Raw genomic sequence first — 13,466 nt, forward strand, 5'->3', positions numbered from 1 at the left:
GCTGCTGGCACCTGGTACCTCCCCAGATGCCCTTCCCCCTCCTTGCAGCTCGGGGCCCTGCCGTGGGCCGGCACTCTGGCTGGGCTGCACATCCACCCAGCTCCTAACCCTAACCGGTCCTTCACCTCAAACTCCATGGGAACATCCCACTCCTGCCCTGCAGACGGGTCCCCAGGGGAGGGACTCTGGGTCAGGACTTAAACACTCCATGGGGACATCGGGTGAGTGGGGTCGGGCCCACAGTCAGCAGAAAAGCTTCACTCCCAAGCATTGGAATATTCTGGAGTGGGGCCTCCAGTAAGTATGTCTGGGGAGGGTGCAGAGCCACGGACGCCACGTTGGCTGGGGGACCGAGGGGAGGGGGATGCAGGAAGGGGGCATTTGCCCAGGCGGACTTCTCGACTCACCTTGCCCACAGGGCTCCAGACCAAGTTGGGTCCTCCTCACCTGCTCCTGGCCAAGTGGGAGCTGTTGGAGGCCCAGAGTAGGGCCACCCATGGGTGGGGCAATTTTGCTTAAATAAAACCCAAATTTGCATCCAAACTGGCTGCCCCTGGGGCCCAGCGCCAGCCTCCAGGTGGGGCCAGGTATGAGGGGTGCGTTTGCATGCTACCAGGGCAATGGTGGGACTGGGGAACCCTGAGACTGGCAGGGAAAAGGGCCACAAAGGGGGCCCCAGATGGTGACCTAAGAGGTCCATCCTGGGTGTGCGTGCGAGTGTGTGTGTGTGTGTGTGTGTGTGTGCAGGCACATGTGGCCAAGGGTGTTTGCTCATCGGGTCTTTGTGCTCACGTGCAAGGGTACATGTGGACGTGTGTGTCTGGGCCTGGGACCCTCCCTAGAGCACCAGTGCACAGTCCCAGGAGAGGACCCCTGTGGGCCCAGGGAGCTGTGGGAGTGGGACCCCCCCGAGGCCGGCTTGCCCCTCAGGGACGCTGCCCTCCGGCCTGCAGCCCAGTGCCCCCGGGCCCACACAGATGCTGGGGCCTCACCCCATCCTGGAAGCTCACGAGAAAATGGCTCGGCTGACTGTCATGAGACCTTCAGACTTTCCCAAGCAACACCCGCAGGCACCGAGGCCTGCCCATCCCTCCTGATGTTCCTCAAGATAACTGCTGCCTGGGGAGGCGGGCCTGGGCTCCTGCTTCTGCCTCCAAGGCTCCAGGAGGGCCAGGGAACCAGCCTCAGTCCCCCTACACCAGGGGGCGAGGAACCCACACCCACCCCACAGCCAAGCCCACTGCAGCCCCAGCTGAAACCACAAGGCTTACACATCACCCTCTCCCGCCACACCCCTCCGTAGCTCCCTGGTGCCACCCATCGGTCAGCCTGGCCTTGGAGCCTCTCCAAGCTTGGTCCTTCAGCATCTGCAGCGCCCCAGCCCTCAGGCTGCTACCTGGACCCCAGACCTTCCGAGCAGCGAGCAGCACTCCAAGAACAGGCTCTCCCCCACCCTCTGCACTGTTCACATGCAGCTTCCTCCACCAGCTCAAGGACTGAGCCTGGCCACCCTGCCATCGCTTCTGGCCCCTGCCGGTCCCTGGCCCCTGGAACACTTTGCTCACCAAGCACTCAGAGCCTGGCACACAGTAGGTACATAATGAATGCTAGTGCAGAGAGTAGATGGGGAGAGGAGGGAAGGAGCAGGGCCGATCTCCTGGAAAGGGGCGAGTCCCGCCCAGTCTGCGGGCACTAGGGGTGGGGGCACTGGGAGGGGCAGCAAGTGGGCGCAGCGCATTTCCTTCTGCACCTGGAGAAACTGAGGCCCAGAGCAGGCACACCAGCCCACCAACTGCAAGGGCCCCAGCAGCAGAAAGGAGCGGCCCCATGCTCCTGTCCACCCCAGAGGGGCAAGTGGGCCCGAACCTATTTCTCTCTCTGGGCTCAAAGGCCAGCACCCAGACCCCCGGCACAGTGTGACCCTGTGACAGACCCCTACACCCGCCTGGCACCTGCACGTAAACAGGCCTGGGCTTGCCTGACCCTCCCTCCCACACCCCGCCAGGGACCCCGGTGCACCAAACAAGGACAGAGCCAGCATCTGAGGACCCCCTGCAGGCCACATGGTCAACATTGGTGATCTGCCTGTCCTGGGACTGTCTACCCTTGGCCACAATGACCTGGCCCGCCTGCCCCTCCAACATCAGCTGGAGCTGGGGCAGGGCAGGGCAGGGGGTCAGGGAGAGGCCCAGCCCAGCTCTGCCCCCTGCCCCTGAGCCCCACACCCGGACCCCAGAGGCCCGCTGGGTGGTGAGCCAGGCAGGCACCCCAGGGCTGGACCAGGAAGGGGGCTGGGGGCAGGGGGGCAAGGGGGAGGACAGAAGACAGCGCAGCAGCCGCTTACCGAGGCCGACGTCCTCCCAACTTGCCCAGAAGTGAAGATCCCAGGCTGGCGGCTCCCTCGCTGCCCGCTGGTCCCGCCCCTCCACAGCCCCTCCCTTGCTGCCCGCCCTCAGGCCTCCTTCTCAGGCAGGCCCAGAGCTGCCAAGCTCCCCTGGCCCCACCAGAGGGAGTGGATGGCCCCTTTACAGGCCCCTGGCTGGGCCAGGCCCCTCCCCCTCAGCTTCAAGAAGCTGGGGACCCCACCCCTCCCCCAGAGAGCCCCCCCCAACCCAGCCCGAGCAGCTGACTGAGGGAGGAAACGCCCGCCCAGCACAGGGATGTCTGAGTCACTACCACCCGCCCTGCCCAATCCAGTCCGGTCCAGTCCAGTCCTGCTGTGTGGACAGACAGGTGGACAGACTCCAATGTCAGACAGGACCCTCTGGCAGGCTAGCACAGGCCCTGCGCCTCAGTTTCCCAGGAGGTGCCCAGGCAGAGGCTTGGAACTGGCGGGGCTGGGGTGCAGGGTGCAGGCAAGTGGAGGGATAGCCCAAGGGACCGACGGAGCCCTTCCAGGAGGGACCCGAGATGGGCACAGATGCCTGCTCCACCTGGCACCTTGGTGACAAAGCCCCCAGGCTCTTCTGAGAACCCTGCCCAGGGCACAGCCGCCTCCTTCCACAGCCGAGGCCACGAAGGCCAGAGCCGGGGCAACCGAGCCCACCCATGACCTGGGCCAGTAACCTTGGGGAACGTGGCCTCTGCCACTGCCCACCTGCCCGTGCCCCTCGAGGGCAGCCTGACCCTGGCCCCCTTCCCGCCCTCTCAGCCTAGACTCAGCAGCCCCCACCCCTCAATGCTCCAGAGCATTGATGAGCTGGGCGTGGTGGGGCCCCGGAACCAGCCTTTTTAACCCTGTCCCACTCACTTGGGTGTAAGTGGGGGCTGAGGAGTCCCCAGGTCCAAAGACCTCAAGCCAGCCGCTCCCCAGACTTCTGACTGCCTGGCCTGCCACCTCCTGTCACCTCACCCTGCCATCCCCCGGGACCCTCAGCCCCCCAAGCGCGGAGGGGCTAGGAGGATTTGGACCCTTTCTCTAAGCCCCTGTGGGCTCCAGAGGCCCTGCAGGCCCCAGGAGGACTGCCCCGGCTCTGCCAGCTGCAGGTCTCCTGCTGGATCCCAGGGCTGTCCCGCCTTGCACACCCACAAGCAGTGCCCTGTGGCCCCATGGGGGGATGCTCCGTGGGGGAGGGGGCACTATCTGCGGGCACCTGTGCCCCACAAGCAGTCAGAGCAGGCCCGTCACGGCTGAGGGGCCCTGCCTAGGGTTCAAGGGCAGTGAAGGGTCAGGCCCAGCCCCAAGGAGGGCAGTGATGGGATGGCCTGCGCCCACACCCCCGCCCGCCACACCAGGCCACGGTCAGCAAGGCAGCTGCAGAGCTGGGGGCTCCTGGGGCAGCTGAGGGCAGCAGGCACGGAAAGGAGCCGGTGGGGAGCCGGGTCCCCAGCCCGGACACGAGAAGCCAGGAGTGGCCTAAGACAGCAAGGGAAGAGCCCTGGCTGCTCAGAGGGCTCCCAGGTAGGGAGAAGGTCCCGGCCAGCCTGGGGCACTGGGGCGCAAACAGGGTGAGAGGTTCTGGGCAGACCCCCAGTCCTGGGAGGAGGGATGGCACCCAGGCCTCTGCCAGCTTCCCCTTCCCTACAAACCTAGCGGGTCACAAATGACTCTATTTACAGTGAGACAGGAAAGCTGGCCAGGCCTGCTGGCAGAGATCCCACTCGCCCCCACGGCCCAGACAGTTCTCACCTGGGAGCTCTGTTTACTCCCTGACACCCACCAGACCATCACGCCCTGGGGGCAGGGCGGCTGGCTGACTCAGCACCCGCCCAGAGGCTGAGCTAGCTGGAAGGGAGCAGGGTGCTGGCACAGAGGGGCCCACTCCGCTCCTTCTCTCCTGAGCCTGGGTGCCCCAAACCAGTCGAGGCACGCCCCCATCCTCCTGAATCCCACCACCTCCCCTGGCTGCCCTGCTGCCGCCCGGCCCTGGACCATCGCCATAGCCTGGTCAGGACCCCACCTCTCGCAGCCAGGGGAGGCGCCCCTCCAGCCCCCCAGCTGCCCTGCAGCCTGCGGGCTGGGGCCTCTCTTCTGGCTGCACCCACCCCAACACCCTAGGCTCTGCTCTCCTGATGACAGGCCCTCGTCAGACTCCCAGTGTGGGCACCTCTGCTTGCTCTGTCCCGAGCGCCCTCCCAGCTCCCACCCTGGACTCTCCCCGCAGGCAGCCAGCGCCAGCAGCCTTGTGCTGTGCACATGTGGCTCCCAGGCTTTCAGGGTGCGTGCTGGCAGGACAGTGCAGACGAAGGCCGGCCGGGAGCACTGGACGGGCAGGGAAGGAGTCAGGCTGGAAGCACAGGGCTCCGGGTCAGGCCCACTGTGACCTTGTAGGGGCAAGAGCCAGGAGCCGCCCTTACCTCCCCTGCGCTGGCATGCAGTCCTGCCAGGGGCGTCCCTGGCTCCCCAGCAGGCAAGGGCTCTGGGCAAGGCCCTGCCCAGCCACCTCAGCTCCCAGGGACCCCACCTGCCGGACCCTGGCTCCATGTGGCCAGGCTCAGTGGGCAGGAAGGTGCTGGGCCAGCTGAAGTGGCAGTGGGCAGGGCATCTGCTGAGCTGCCACATCACGGGTCCTAAGATCCAGGCTGACCAGCATGTGCCCACCGATGCCAGCTGCATGGGCGTTTGTCACTCAAAGCTGCCTAGACCCCCGGCCCCTCTAGAGTCACCAATGGAACTCAGCTGCAGGCAGGGGCCAGGCAGGGCTAAGGCAGCTGATAGTGAATCAGCTGGGGAGGAGGCTGGGGCGGAGCCTGGCATTCTCAGGGGATGTGTCACGGAGGAACCCTCGGGTGCTGGTGCCACCCAGAAGCAGGGCCTGCTGGGAAGGGAACCACCCTCGAGGGGTCCTGCAGCCAGGCGCCCGTGGGAGGCTATCCTCTTCCCCGCCCTAGGAGGGGTCCAGCAAGGCAGGCAGATCTTGGAGAACAAGGCCATCGCCGGGGTCAGGGGACATGCAGGAGGGGGCAGAGTGCCCAGAACTGGATGCATGCAGCCCACAGGCTAACCCCCACCTGGGCAGGCGGCCAGCTGGGGGCTCAAGCCCCAGACAAAGGGGCCTTGACCTGGCCAAATGGGGCCAGCTGCCATTGCCTGGGCAGCCCCTCCAGCAGACAGTGGGCCTGAGCAAGCCCAGCAACCCCACTGCTCCAACAAGGAAGCAGGGCCCAGATGAGGACCCCAGGAGTCCTGTCTCCAGCCCACTCCTTTCTGAGCCTCGGCAGTGCTCTCGGCAATGGACACCCACATCCGGCGCTGTGTCCAGGCAGGAGTGCACCTTGAGGACCCTTCCCAGGGGTCCTGCCTCAAACGGCCGAGCGGCGGGGAGCCAGCAGCTCTGCCTACACTTCCGTCATCACCTCTCGGCGTGATGTGCCTGCCCCAGTGCCTCCCAAAAAGCTCTCTGCAAAGGGGGGGGCCAACACCGCCCCCACTCTCACATGCACACACTGAGGTCAGCATGGCCTCCTCTGGCTCCCTGCAGGGCAGGAACCGATTGGCCAGCGGGTGAGGGTGTGGGCGCAGGGGGGACACCACCTCCGGCCCCGCCCCAGCCCCTCGGGCTTCTGTGCCCAGCTCCATTTTTCCATTTTAGAAAGTGCTTCTGACTATTAAATATTTATCCCAGCAGGCAGACATTTGGCTCCCAGCCACCTGTGGCTTCCAAAAAAAGAAAAACAAAAGGAAACCTGGAAGTGGAGGCAGGGGCAGGTGGGATGCCCCTGAAGGCTCACCGTGTGACCCGACCCTCCCCCCAAAGGGGCAGGTGCCCTTCGAGTGGGACAGGGGGAGGTCAGGCAAGCACAGCTGGTTCTCACTGTGTTTCCAGCTCAGGCTCCCTGTCCACACCTAGCCTTGTGGCCTCGCCCCACCCACCTCCCCCACTCAGTCCTCAGCTTCCTCCACTTCCCCTTCCTCCCAACCTGGGCTCACCCCTTCCCATGGGGACTGCCCTGAAACCCTTTGGGACTCCCCAGTGCCCTCAGAACACAGCTCTGCCTCCTAGCAGCCTGGCCCCTGCCCCTCTCCACCCTGAACTCCCACCTTCACCCTGCGCCCCTGCCAATGCTCTTTCCAGGCCTCTGTACTCCCTGCTCTCCCCATCAGGTGGCCCTTCCTCCAGGAAGCCCTCGCTGACTCCTCTGTGCGCCCGAGGCTGCACTGATGGCAGGAGCCGTGCCTGACTCACCTTTGCTGGGTGGACAGCAGCGAATCCCTGCTGCCTGAAGTGTGACCTCCCAAGTCCCAGTGGGGGGCAGGCACCCCCCAGACATTAGCCTTGAGCTTATAGTCTGCCTTCTCTTGCCCCTCCCCCTCCCCTGGCAGAGGACCAAGCTGGGAGATCCCAGCTTTTCACCCCTGGAGTGAGTGGCAGGGACCTGTCTATGGTTCTCCTTCCTGGCTCCACTTCCCCACCCCCAGGCAAGCCAGCCGCAGGCTGCACCTGAAACACAGAGACCTTCAGCAAAGCGCAGGCACGGGAGAAAGGGTACCGAGAGGGTCGAAAGCTGAAGGAGAGCGAGAGGTGGGCCCAGCAATCCAGGGGCCTTCCTGAAAGAGGCAGCTCCTAGCCAGGCCCAGGATGGAAGAGCTTGGCCAGAGGAGAGAAGGCCTCGGGGGCATTCCTGCTGCAGGTCCAGCACCATGAGGCCCAGGTGGGGTGGGCACACGTGGCTTCCAGTGCACGGGGGAGTCAGGGGGCTTTGGGGCACTGGACCCTCCTATCCACTCCTGGACCCCGCCCCGCCCCCTTTCCTGAGGGCTTGGGGCAGGAGCAAGCTGTCCAGCTTCAGTTTCCCCACCAGGAAGAGAACGGGGGTGCGGTCAGGCACACATAGGCCATCACCAGAGATGGCTTTGAGACTCCGCCTCCTTCAAGTGTCAGGAAGGTCAGTACCCAGCCCAGGGGGACCTCCACTGCCTCCTCCTCAGTGCCCGCCCTGCCATGGGCACTTTCAGGCTGGAGAATGGCTCATGAGAGCCCTCTTGCCTGTGGGCCCCCCACCTGGTGGAGCAGGGCAGACCCAGAGCCTGTCAGACCACCACACAAAGCATGTGGCATGGCCACTCCGGCCCTGTGGAGGCCAGAGAGGCTCCATGTTGCTTCAGGGCTCCGCCTCACTGCTCTGAGACTCAGTGTCTCTGCCTACAAAATGGGGACACAATCCTCCACCAGTGTACACAATCCAGGGAAAGCCACCAGTCTGGACAGCACAGAGACCGGCTCGCTGGGGCTGGCACTTGGCCTCCCTGCCTACACAGCTCTACCTCTCTGCTCAGCCTTGGCCGTGGACAGCTGTGGTCATTCCTGTTCACAGATTCGAGATGCATCCCACCGCTCCTGGTGGCCCTGAGCCCAGGGCCGTGCAGAGGCCCCCAGCCCGGTTCAGAAGATGCACGCACCAATTGCACTGCTCCTGGGGAAGGCTCCAGTGCTGTCCCGGCCCCCTGCTGAGGAGAGACCACCCAGATCCCCGCCTCATGGTGCATCACTGCACCTGGGGCCTCTCTGGGCCTAGTGGGGGCTTCTCAGGGTGGGAGTGGGGGGCCTCAGGCCAAACTAGGGGATTGCAGGTGCAGGGCAGGTACCCAGGTAGGGGGTGGGGGCTCCCTGTCCGTCTAGCTGCCCAGGACCCAGCTCTGCCTTGGGAAGGATAGGAAAGGCTGGGTCCCATCACCAGGTGAAGTGGTTGGTGCCCTGCATGGGGGCAGTGCACCCAGGCGGACCTGCTGGAATAGGGAGAGGTCACCCAGAAGGTGGGAGCTGGGAGTGGTGGTGGGTTGGGGCCTGCTGGGACTGGCCAGGTGCAGCGAGGCTGGGCGGATCCCTGTGTGGGGATGTTCCCAGCGCAGCCACCAGGGGGCAGCCTCTGCACGCAGGCTGGTCAAGAGATGGCTCCCTCTCCCCTGGGACCAGGGCAGGGGTGCAGACAGGTTCTGGGAGGGGTCTTCAGAGGACCTGGCATGGCTGGCCCAGGAGGGCAGGATCGGACTGGGACGAAAGACCAGGGTGAGGGAGGGCCTGCCCATCTCTGGCCTGCTAGGAGGGAATTGTGGCCAGAAAAGGCCTGGACCAAATCGCCAGGAGGCCTTATCAGGAATGCATGTTCCCTGGCCTCCCGTGGAGGGTGGGGAGGGCCTGGGAACATGCATGTTGGACAGAACCCCAAGGGGCTCTGGTCCAGCAGGTCTCCTATCAATGCCCCATGAGAGCCACTGACCTCGTTCCCTAAGAGCAAATGGTTTTGTGGGCTGGACAGGAGGAAGCCAGGGAACTACGAAATCAAAGCAGAGAATCAGGAGCTCAGCTGAAGAGAGGCACCCAGCACAGGCCTCTGCGGGGCAGGAAGGGGCCTGAGATGGCCCCTCGATCCTGCAGCATGGGAGTCTCTGGCCGGCCTGTGTGCAAGGAAGAGCCCAGTGTGGGAAGCTGGAGGCAGAACAAGGGACCCATGTCCTTCGAGCCCCCTCTCCTCTCCGTGTGATGTGGAGGGTCCTCAGTGATGTGGGCCAGGGCCACCACAGTCGAGGGAGGGGGCTGGGAGCCCACCGACCCATGGCGGCCATCATTCTCCCACCATCTGTCCAGGGAAAATTGGGGCATCTTGGGCTCCCATCTGGGTGAGGGAGGACCAAAGAGGAGGTCAGCTCGGTGCTCACCAGACAAATGGACAACAGGAGGGGCCATGGGGACTCTTGCTGCAGCTGCAAGGGTGAGCCCAGGCTGAGGGGCACCCCTCCCCCTCTGCATCAGCAGCCTCGTCATCATCATCAATCTCCATTTTCCTCAAGGAGTGGGGTCCCGCCTGTGCCAATGCAGCACAGCCCCAGCCCCCCTCACCGGCAGCTGGCCAGGTGTCCTGGGTGTGGCCAGGCTGCCGCATTACTGACCGAGAGCTGGATGGACTGCCCGTGCCCCGCCCCACCCTGCCCTCCAAGATGCTGGGACAACCAGACCCTGGAACCAGGCCCAGTGCAGGGACAGACAGATGTCAGACAGACAGAGAGCACCTGATGCCCATTCCATGGCCAGAGGCGCAGAGGGAGGGGTACCGCCCCATGGGCAACACCAACCTTCCCTTGCCTAGCCCGGGGGATGCTGTGGCCTGAGATCTGGCCCCACTTAGGCCCCTTGCCAAGCTCCAGACCCCAGGTCTAGCCCTGCCACAGCCACCACCTAGCCAGTGACCCAGCCACACCATAGCCACATGGTGGACCGAGACCAACCCAGCCTGGCAGTTGTGGGCCAAGGCCAATAGCCCTAACTCTTGGTCAAGCCAGTCTGCTCTCCCCCAAAACAGGTCAGAGGGCAGGCCAGATGGCAGGTCCCACCACCTGGTGACCCACAGCCCTCATGCCCCACTCTCAAGCGGGGCCCTCCCCAAGCGGCCGTCTCCAGGGACAGCATCCCAGAGGGTTACAGCAGAGGGATAGTGACAGAGAGGGAGAGACAGACAGGGACAGTGAGTGACAGAGGCAGAGTCAGGAGCGACAGAGTGAGCAGCAGAGACGGAGAGAGGAGTGCAGGCCGAGGGACAGGGACAGGTGAAAGGTGAGGCGCAGGAGGAGGGAGGCAGAGACCCCAGCAGCCCCCGAGGCGCAGAAACGTGCGCGAGACCGCGGGGCGGTCCCCGAGGCGCCCCCACCCCGGCCGGCGCCGCAGCCGGGCCCGCACTGCGCCCCCACGCGGAGCCCACCCGCCCCGAGGGGAGCGGGCTGCAGGCAGGGAGGAGGCGCACCGCTGCCGGGGGCTCCGGGCCAGGTGGGCAGCACCACGTGGAAGCAGTCGCACATCGCGGCGGCCGGGCGGTGTGGGCCGGCGGCGGCCCGTCGCGTCCAGTCGCGGGTCTCGGCTCCGGCGCGCGGGCTGCCCGGGGGCGGGCGGGCGCCGCGCTCTGCCTCCGCGGCCGGCGCTGCGGCTGGCGGCCGGCCTCGGACTGCGGACAGAGCCCGCACCCCGCGACCCTGCTGTCGCCCGGACCCCGCCCCGGCCCGCCCAGCCGGCCCGGCCACTGCGGAGCGAGGGCGGGCGGCGCCGCCGGCCTCATTCAGCCCATTGGCTGCCGCCCGCCAGGCCCCGCCCCTCGCACCACGCCCCCGGGCCCGCCCCGCCCGCGTAGCGCCTCTGGTCCGACCCCCGCCCCGGGCCCCGCCGCAGCCCAGCCCCGCCCCGCGCCCCCTGCCGGCCTGTCCCCGCCAGTGAGTAAGCTTCGGACCCCCGCCAGGGAGGGGGTCTCCAGACGCCCCATCGAAGCTCCCGGATTCGACTCGACCCGCGCGCCGGTCTTACCTCCCAGTCCGGAGACGGCCGTTTTTGACACAAGCTGGGGTACGGGGCACCCTGAGGGGGCCGTAGGGGCAGGAGCTCAGAGAGAGAGAGGCTTGTGACCTGACCCGACGGGCCCTGCCCTGGATGTGTGCCCTGCGGGGTAGCACGGTGCGGCGGTGGGGGCGGGGGCACGGTCCTGGAAGGCCAGGACCTCAGGAGTTTGAGAAGTGTTCCGCACAGAGGCAACAGACTGTTGTGTGTGCAGAGGATGGGAATGAGAGAGCCAGCACTGGTGCTCGGGGCTGTGAGCTCGGCCCAGTGGGGCTGGGGGCAGAGGGCAGCAAGTCTGGGCCTGGGAGCTGAGCAAAGACCACCCAGGAGGCTCGGGGGTGGGGGGGGTCCCTGGAGGGGCACTGCTGGAAGTCAGGAGGCCTGCGAGAGGGCAGGGGCTGGACCAGGGGGGCGAGGTGAGGAGGGAGCCCGAGGATCCGAGATGCTCTGGAAGCTGGCAGAGGGGACCCAGAGAGATTGGAGTGGGGATGGGTGGGAACCACCCTGGACTCTAGCTTGGGTGTTGTGCAGAGGGAGGCATGTCTAGGGGAGTGGGCAGGGAGAGGGCAGGTCCAGGAGGATTCTGTTTCCCTGTTAGTAGGGAGGTAGCTGAGGCCCAGCCTTGTGTGGATGTGAGGAAGGGCACCTTGGGGCGTATGACTCCTGCTGGGCCTCGGCGTGGGGAGCCTGGGCCAGGACAGACCCTGGAAAGCATGGCCACCACCAAGGAGGGCCGTTCCCGGATGCTGCCTGGGATGGGCTGGTGGTGCTGCAACTGACGAATGGACACACACACACACACACACACACACACCCCTTTTCCTGGGGTGGAAAGAGGCCAGACTGCAACAGGAGCACCACACAGACTTGACACAGAGACACACATAGACACACACACGACACAGATAGACACACCCGCCAACACACAGACACAGATCTACTTCTACATGTCCCCATGCACTCAGAGACAGGCACACACACACTCATACACGTGCAACCTCTCAGGCCCACATGCCCAAATATGCACAATAGGACAGAGACCCACACATGCGCACACCACTCCCGGGCTGGCTTGGGGATGCACACAGCCGGCAGGCCCAGGTGAGCCTGCCCAGTGGGATGACTCATGCTCGGCAGTTCCCGTTAGCCGGGCTGCAGCCGGGCAGCCTTCCAGCAGCAGGTCAGACAGACACGCACATCACTGCCGGGAAGAGGCCCTGGCAGCCTCCCGCCCCTGGAGCCCATGGCACAATGGGCACAGCCCTGTCCTTCAGGTGGGGACCCTGGGGCATGGTCTCAGGCCTCCTGCCCTCATGTCTTCTTTTGGGCTGGGCAGCATTGCCCAGGGGCCAGAGACCCTGTGCTCGCCTCTCTCCCTGAGGACCCACCCCGCTCTGTCCGTCCAGGAGCCAGTCATTCGTGGGCACAGGGAGGAAGCGTTCTCTGTGTCCCTGGGTGTGCCCAGCGTCTGCCTGGGTCCACTGGGGGTCTCAGCCTGCCTGTCCTGTGTGTGTGTGAGTCTGACTGTGGGGGCCTGGGAACAAGGGGTAGTCTTGCACAATCAGGAACCTTGGGGCACAGACCCAGCTTTGTGTCCCCCTGCCCCATTAGGTGTGTGACCCTGGGCTCCCGTCCAAATGAAGTGGCCTCACTCCATGTGACATACCCTGATTGTCCGGCATGATGCATATGGGGCTACAGTGGCTCCTGTCAGCTCTGCGGGGAGGAGATGGATGGAGCTCTGGGTGGGGAGGCCAGGGGGCTGCCCCACCTAAGCAGAGGCCAGGAAGAGAGGGGTCTCCATAGCTGCCGAAGAAGAATTTGAGCCACGCACCACGGTGTGGACAGCCCCTGCCCTCGCCCAGCCCTTGTGCAGTCGAGTGGTCCCTGGGACCTCTCGCTGGCCAGGGCTAGAGGAGGCTGGGGCAAGGACCCTCCCTGGGGCCACTCCAGCCCTTGGTCTTGGTGAGGGCTGGGCAGCCTTATACTGTCCTGCGGGGGCCTTGGTCAGTCTGCAGCCAGGGAGTTGACTCAGCACTGGCTCTGGGCCCCAGATTCATGATAGGGGTGGGCAGGGACCTCCCCCGACCCTGGGGCTGCCCCCTCTCCTCTCCTGCCTGCTCTGAGGCAGGGGGCTGGCCTCATCTGCTGTGCTCACCCCCACATGCCCCCTGGCGCCCTGTGGGAGGGCCTGGCCCCTTGGGCAGTGTACCCCACAGATGGTTGGCCACAGCTATGTAGAGGGAGATGGCCCATAAGTTGGCCCTCACCCCCCGGGGCCAGCCTGCCTCCTCCCGCCCATCCTTCCTCCTGCCTGTGGGGACCTTGGGAGCCCCAACCTGGCCCCAGGGTCACAGGACCAGAGAGTGGAGCAAGCTACCTGGGTGGGACCCATGAAGCCCATCTGTGCCACTCCTTGCCCATCCCTGCCCCCAGTCAAAGCCTGGCCATGCGCCCGCCACAGAGCCCTGCCCTGCCAGGAGCTCCCGTCATAATGCCTGGCTTCAGCTTGTCCCGATGTCCCCCTCTGGGGACAGATACTCGGCTGGGGAAAGCCACAGCAGCTGGGCATGGCTCAGGAATTGCTGGCCCTGTAGAAGCATGGGGACATGGACCCAACTCACAGCCACCTCTGGCACACACAAGGCCCCACACCATCTCTGATTGTCACCCCACAGAGGGGCCTGGGTGGTTCTGGGGAGCCCCATG

At 65.5% G+C, this 13,466-nt stretch overlaps 1 protein-coding gene across 1 annotated transcript in view; it reads right to left on the reverse strand.

Annotated features, from left to right (window-relative positions):
• AHNAK2 (AHNAK nucleoprotein 2) overlaps positions 1-10,366 on the reverse strand; it is a 41,367-nt gene extending 31,001 nt beyond the window's left edge. Inside the window, 1 exon segment of the mRNA XM_070594154.1 lies at positions 10,177-10,366. Coding sequence (XP_070450255.1) covers positions 10,177-10,231 — 55 coding nt within the window. The 5' untranslated portion in view covers positions 10,232-10,366.
• Positions 10,367-13,466: the final 3,100 nt, after the last annotated feature.

The sequence above is a fragment of the Equus przewalskii genome, chromosome 25, assembly GCF_037783145.1.
Source record: "Equus przewalskii isolate Varuska chromosome 25, EquPr2, whole genome shotgun sequence".
Classification (NCBI taxonomy): Eukaryota; Metazoa; Chordata; class Mammalia; order Perissodactyla; family Equidae; genus Equus; species Equus przewalskii.